Source organism: Melanostigma gelatinosum, assembly GCF_949748355.1.
Source record: "Melanostigma gelatinosum genome assembly, chromosome: 18".
In the NCBI taxonomy this organism is placed as follows: Eukaryota; Metazoa; Chordata; class Actinopteri; order Perciformes; family Zoarcidae; genus Melanostigma; species Melanostigma gelatinosum.
In genome coordinates this window covers 1481477-1488984 of record NC_136651.1, presented here as the reverse complement: position 1 = coordinate 1488984, position 7508 = coordinate 1481477, and the positions used below count along the sequence as shown (strand labels likewise).

The 7508-nt window shown below is 39.1% G+C and overlaps 1 protein-coding gene across 1 annotated transcript; it reads left to right on the top strand.

Moving 5' to 3' along the window:
* Positions 1-769: 769 nt before the first annotated feature.
* il1b (interleukin 1, beta) lies at positions 770-7438 on the top strand. The gene is made up of 6 exons (XM_079290223.1): positions 770-886; positions 2959-3010; positions 4102-4291; positions 5978-6154; positions 6631-6764; positions 6983-7438. Exons 1-6 carry the CDS (start codon positions 852-854, stop codon positions 7196-7198), a joined length of 804 nt encoding a protein of 267 aa, XP_079146349.1. The 5' UTR covers positions 770-851; the 3' UTR covers positions 7199-7438.
* Positions 7439-7508: the final 70 nt, after the last annotated feature.

Sequence of the window (7508 nt, the reverse complement as noted above, 5' to 3'; positions counted from 1 at the left end):
ATTTGAGGTTCTTGCAGCGATCCAAGAGTGTCAACAGACACCGACAGCATCGAGCGAAATGTGTCTAAAAGGACGTATACAAGCTGGAATATTTACATTACTGTGGGAATAAAGACGACATGATACACAGTATATGTTTATGAGATACTTTGTAGAGTTTTAACAACTTTGAAGCTTTTTAAAGGACAAATGAACACCTCTAATAAACAAAGTGATGCGTGGTTTTACCTAAACAGGGAGGGGAAGAACAATCACCTGAGAAGAAATGAAAGCTGTGAGACAAATGTAGTAAAAAGTACAATATGTATCTCTGAGATGTAGTAAAAAGTACATGATGTACCTCTGAGATGAAGTAGGAATTAATTTGTAATTAAATAAACTACTGGGTAAAAGTTGGACCACCATATATCGGCTACAAATTGCCAGATTAGGAACAGGAACTTTATTATTTCCTCTCATAGATAACAGACTCATTTCTCTTGTTATTGTCTCGTGTTACAACATCACAACAGGTTTGACTTGTTAATCGACATTGGCCAGAAATGAGTGGTGGAAGGTATTTTGTTCGATCTGCGGGAAAGTGTTACCTTCATGTGGTTCCTGATGTCATCATGTGTGTGTGTGTGTGTGTGTGTGTGTGTGTGTGTGTGTGTGTGTGTGTGTGTGTGTGTGTGTGTGTGTGTGTGTGTGTGAAGCCACAACCTACTATCAGGAAGCTGAGAAACTGTGAAAAGAGAGTCGCTGGGACTGAGAAGCTCATTCAGCCTGCCGGTGGGACGAGGCTATCAACTGGAAGATTCAGCGAAATCACTGGCTTCTCATATTCAAGCCTTCTTTAACACATCAAGACAATGTGCGACTTTGATCTATCTCAAGCTTTAGACAGGTGAGTTCTTTGTGCTAAATTTACATTATTTTATTTAAAATGCCTTATTGGAAATATCAAGATCACAAGAGAAAAACCTGAAAAAAAGTGATTTCTAAGTAAATACTTTAAGTATTGAGGGAAGCTGAGAGCATAAAGAGACATATTTTAGTGAACTTGAGTTCAGCTGAAGATACTTTGAGAGTGAATGTGTCCAAAACGGAAACAGCAGTCTGTCGGACTGTTTCACTTCTCACTAACACGAAAAACTGGGACAACTGGCAGCGGTGGAATGTACATTTACACAAATAACAATGGTAAAAAAGGTACTTTACTTCTGTATTTTCATGTTCTGCTACTTTATACTTCTCCTTGACTACATCTCAGAGGTAAATATTGTACTTTTTACTTCACTACATTTCTCTGAGAGCTTTAGTTTCTTCTCAGATGACAGTTTTCATTTTGTTGTGATAAAATGAAGGATGAAGTGTTCCTTTATGTGTTGATGTTGAATGTTTGTGATAAACTGAAGGATGAAGTGTTTCTTTATGTGTTGATGTTGAATGTTTGTGATAAACTGAATGATGAAGTGTTCCTTTATGTGTTGATGTTGAATGTTTGTGATGAACTGAAGAATGAAGTGTTTCTTTATGTGTTGATGTTGAATGTTTGTGATAAACTGAAGGATGAAGTGTTTCTTTATGTGTTGATGATGAATGTTTGTGATAAACTGAAGGATGAAGTGTTCCTTTATGTGTTGATGTTGAATGTTTGTGATAAACTGAAGGATGAAGTGTTCCTTTATGTGTTGATGAATGTTTGTGATAAACTGAAGGATGAAGTGTTCCTTTATGTGTTGATGTTGAATGTTTGTGATAAACTGAAGGATGAAGTGTTCCTTTAGGTGTTGATGATGAATGTTTGTGATAAACTGAAGGATGAAGTGTTCCTTTATGTGTTGATGTTGAATGTTTGTGATAAACTGAAGGATGAAGTGTTCCTTTATGTGTTGATGATGAATGTTTGTGATAAACTGAATGATGAAGTGTTCCTTTATGTGTTGATGTTGAATGTTTGTGATGAACTGAAGAATGAAGTGTTCCTTTATGTGTTGATGTTGAATGTTTGTGATAAACTGAAGGATGAAGTGTTCCTTTATGTGTTGATGATGAATGTTTGTGATAAACTGAAGGATGAAGTGTTCCTTTATGTGTTGATGATGAATGTTTGTGATGAACTGAAGGATGAAGTGTTCCTTTATGTGTTGATGTTGAATGTTTGTGATAAACTGAAGGATGAAGTGTTCCTTTATGTGTAGATGTTGAATGTTTGTGATAAACTGAAGGATGAAGTGTTCCTTTGTGTTGATGATGAATGTTTGTGACAAACTGAAGGATGAAGTGTTCCTTTATGTGTTGATGATGAATGTTTGTGATAAACTGAAGGATGAAGTGTTTCTTTATGTGTTGATGATGAATGTTTGTGATAAACTGAAGGATGAAGTGTTCCTTTATGTGTAGATGTTGAATGTTTGTGATAAACTGAAGGATGAAGTGTTTTATGTGTTGATGATGAATGTTTGTGATAAACTGAAGGATGAAGTGTTCCTTTATGTGTTGATGATGAATGTTTGTGATAAACTGAAGGATGAAGTGTTCCTTTATGTGTTGATGATGAATGTTTGTGATAAACTGAAGGATGAAGTGTTCCTTTATGTGTTAATGTTTGTGATAAACTGAAGGATGAAGTGTTCCTTTCTGTGTTGATGATGAATGTTTACTATTTCTTCAGCTAAATAAACTTTTAAAAAGCCTCTTGGATCAGATATAGAAAGCATCATCACAAAGCTGAAAACAGGCTGTTTGTTCTTTTTAGAGATACGTGGTTGTCACAGCACAGAGACAAACATATGATGATCTTATAGAATATGATACATTCATGCAGATTAAACTAGTACTTTTTCTGAAGTAAAGCATCTGAATACTTCTTCCACTGCTGGAGATTGGGCTCGGTAAACAGAAGCCTTGTAACTGCTTATTAATAACATTTATGTTTTTGGTATTTGTTTAATATTTATCTGTTTTCTATTTCAGCTCATCCAACTCAGACGAGACAGGATGTCAATCCCGCTGTTTTAACATGACGGTAAGACGATATATTACATTTGTATTCGAGAATATGCTAAACATAATTCACTATCTCTCATATTCCTATATTTTCGCTCTTATGTATTCTAACTTTCAGATGTCCTTATCTGATATTATAAAGAATATATGTATGTGAGATGAGAATGTTTGTACGTATGAATACACTAAATGTATTTAATATGGATCCAGGTCATGTCCTTTTATACTGGGCGTCTTATATATATTTACATAAATAATGATTAAATATGTATCGACTGTAATGGTAAATTAGTATGTATTTCTACTCAGTATATTGTATTCATGCATAAGTCATTTTGCTCTGAACTCAGTTGAACTTCCCCGTGTCTCTGTGGGGGGGTGACGAATTCACCCTCGCAAAGATAACTAACTGTGTTGTGTGAGAACGTTCCAGCGCCAAGGCCGTCTCGCTGTTTGTTCATTGTGGGTTCTATCAGTCTGAGACCAAAATGTCTGTAACATCCCCCCCCCCGTTGCCCCTTCTGTATGAAGAAAGCGTGTTCACTTTACACGTCCTCACTGAGACTGCACACATTCTGTTGTGATGATTGAACCTTCTCTGCGCACAGAATAAATACTAAAAAGACAACCTCTGGTTTTTGATAGTCTTAATTTTAGCATTAAAAGACTTTTTATTATTAGCATTGAAGGATTTTTTCCACGGCACTACTTAATCCGTTACACCTCTTACTTTTAACTCGATACTTCATCCAAATACTGAAGTTCCTGGTTCAAAAACATTATATTTAAAAGATTGAATTATTGATTTAATTGGGAGGATGACACTCCTAAAACTGAAAGAGGAAAAAATGGATCAGGCTTTGGATAGAAACACAAAACACTTGTTAATCGGGTCAATTACCTGCTATTGTATGTGATTAGAGAGATTATACATCACTCAACAGTCTAAAAGTGAGGTTACTGATTTACAGTTTGCACAGAATAGAAGTGTGTACATGCAAGAGTTAAAATACACGATATGTGGAAGAGTCGTCACAAACTTTGTGACTAAGTTTCGGGGAAGCACCTGCAGGATGTGATGGTTTCTATTCTGTGTGTGTGTGTGCGCAGGAGGTTCAGCAGGAGATCATCAGACTCAACGAGGGACTGGATCTCGTGGTTTCCCACAACCCAAAAACGCTGAAGTCTGTCACCACCCTGCTGATGGTGGTGAACAGGATGAACCGCTCTCTAGCTCGCTGTGGTCGGGGGCTCAGCGATGGCGAGCTCTGCAGCGCCATCATGGAGAGCCTGGTGACCGGTGGGTAACGGCAACGGGACGCGCTGTTTTTTTTTTACATCATTGAACGTTATCCAGAGCCGAAGTGTAGCCAGAACCGTTGGCTCCAAGAGTAAGAAAAACCTCATTCAATATCCCATTGACTTTTGACGGGTTAAACGCCAACGGCTCAAAAGAAGAGGCGAGTCTGTGAGACGAGGGCGGAGGTGGAAAGTATTCAGATCTTTCACCTAAAAGGTGCAGAACTCGAAATTCAGAGCATTTTAATTGCCTCCACACGGCTCTCAACATGGCGACGGCTAACAGTGCTAACAGCGCAGCCGGCCCAGCTCTTGTTAACAAAGCAAGAATAAATACAAATCTAGCACCTTCAAGTAAAAATAGTAATGCCACAGTGTAGAAATAGTCCGTTACAAGTAAAAGACCTGCATTCAAAATGATACTTAAAGATACAGCGTGTAGTATTTATTGGCAGAAGTGGAATATAATATTAATAAATATGTTTTATTTCGTGTCCAATCACCTGAAAATAAGAATGAACAAACTGTCTCTCGACAGTATCGCCCGCCGTAGTCCTCCAACACGCTTGGCAAACTGTAGAAGTTTCAGTTGGTTGCAATCTGCAAACTGACCACTAGATGGCACCATTCCTACACTCTGGACCTTTAAAACGACGACAAGAAACTTTCATTTTGTGTCAATTTTGGCGACCCCTGTAGACAAAGGTGGTAGTGTTTGCGATCATCGGAGTCTCTTTAGAAAACCTCTCATTTTACTGGTGGCAGGGTCTGATGGATGGAGGGATGGATAGATGGATGGATTGATGGAGGAATGAATGGATGGATAGATGGATGGATGGATTGATAGATGGATAGATGGATGATAGATGGAAGGATGGAGGAATGGATGGAGGAATGGATAGATGGATGGAGGAATGGCCGGATGATAGATAGATGGATGGATAGATGGAAGGATGGATGAATGGATGGATGGATAGATGGATGGATAGATTGAAGGATATATGGATAGATGGAGGAATGGACGGATGGATAGATGGATGGATAGATGGAGGAATGGACGGATGGATAGATGGATGGAAGGATAGACGGAGGAATGGATGGATGATAGATAGATGGATTGATAGATGGATGGATTGATGGAGGAATGGATGGATGATAGATAGATGGAGGAATGGACGGATGGATAGATGGATGGATGGATGGATGGATAGATGGAAGGACATATGGATAGATGGAGGAATGGACGGATGGATAGATGGAAGGATAGACGGAGGAATGGACGGATGGATAGATGGATGGATAGATGGAAGGATAGATGGAGGAATGGATGGATGATAGATGGATGGATGGATAGATGGATAGATGGATGGATAGATGGATGGATAGATGGAAGGACATATGGATAGATGGAGGAATGGACGGATGGATAGATGGAAGGATAGACGGAGGAATGGACGGATGGATAGATGGATGGATAGATGGAAGGATAGACGGAGGAATGGATGGATGATAGATGGATGGATGGAAGGATAGACGGAGGAATGGATGGATTGATAGATGGATGGATTGATGGAGGAATGGATGGATGGATAGATGGAGGAATGGACGGACGGACAGGCTTCTTTTCGTAGCCTGGATGCGATGACTTCAGCTCTCTAGACGCTCTGTTCTCACCATGTCTCCACAGAAACAATCATCACGGTGACCGAGAGCTCGGCCGCGGCCCTGAAGAGGAGGTTCCGGCGTATCAGCAGCTGGGAGGTTTGTACTCTGTGTGACTTTTCACAGAAAGAAGTCGTCCGAGCATCCGGAGACATAAAACTACAGGCCATCACTCTGAAGGGAGGAAACTGTGAACGCAAAGGTAACGCAAAACTATTTCTAAATCTACTTCACTTGAGTATTTCCAGTGTCTGCGACTTTTTACAACATTTCAGAAGGACATATTGTACTCATTACTACATTTATTTGATACATTTTTACAGAAACGTGATGTACTTTGATGATATGATGCTGTACTATACTACTAACCTACCCAGTAGTATACAAAGTATCTAAAAGTGGCTCCACATTGACGAACTACAACATTAAAATACTCTTATATGGATTTAGAAGTGATAAAAACGGAATAATATAATATTCTATAAAAATAAAACACTTGCCATTCTCCATAATTGAAGTTCATTTTACTGATAATACTTCTGTACTTTTACTAAAGTGACATTTTGAATGCAGGACTTGTCATAACGGAGTATTTTGGGACTGTGGTATTTCTACTTTTACTGAAGTAAAAGACCCGAGTACCAAAACAAACTCTGTCCTCTCGGTTTCCCTCATCAGTGAGTTTTAAAGTGGCGAGGTACCTCAACCCGAGCGTCCCACCTGGAGACGGTCTGATCGTCCTCCTGTCCATCACCAACAACCAGCACATCTGCTGCTCCATGGAGGACGGACGAGCTGTGCTGAAGCTGGAGGTAACACACACACACACACACACACACACACACACACACACACGACTTTCATATTAGAACTTAAATCTCACATTTTTGACTTTTATCTCAAAATTCTGACTTTTTATCTCATAATTTGTAAATTTGACTTACAAATTTCCCCCTTTTACTGTTAGAACTGTGCTTTCATACATCAAATAATGAATCCGATATATTCCTGTTTATCTGTGTTGTGTCAGGAGTGCTGTAAGCAAAAGTTACTTATCATCAGCGCCGATCAAGACATGGACCGGTTCCTCTTCTACAAGAGAACTACGGGAGCCTCTGAGAACTCGTTCGAGTCCGTTAAGTGTGGCGGTTGGTTCATCAGCACTTCCGGTGATGCTGAAAACCAGCCGGTGGAGATGTGTGAAGTGGACGCTGCTCGCCGCCTCACCAGCTTTAAACTAAACTAGAACACGTTGCTGTGGTACCGTTTGAATGTTTCCAGAAATATGCTGATTTATATTTGACCTTTATTCTGCTTCACCAGCAGATGGAGCAGCTGTCTGCTACGTTCCCTCGTCCTCTCTTTAATGATCCACGAGCAACAGTTTGACTTCATAACATTTCTACTCACTGACTAAATGTTTTGTACTAAATTCATTCATCTCCTTTGAAAGAGAAAGTTGTAACAGGATATTCCTCAGAATGTTTTCGCTTATTATTGGAAATAAAGTTAAATTTGTTTCCAATTAAATGTGTAATGCCTTTCATCAATCGGAA

Bases quoted from the DNA above. Each gene is read 5' to 3' on its own strand.
- il1b (XM_079290223.1), top strand. From the start codon at position 852: ATGTGCGACTTTGATCTATCTCAAGCTTTAGACAG. The intron at 6,155-6,630 runs GTAACGCAAAAC...TTCCCTCATCAG, and splicing joins AGGAAACTGTGAACGCAAAG to TGAGTTTTAAAGTGGCGAGG. The intron at 6,765-6,982 runs GTAACACACACA...GTGTTGTGTCAG, and splicing joins GAGCTGTGCTGAAGCTGGAG to GAGTGCTGTAAGCAAAAGTT.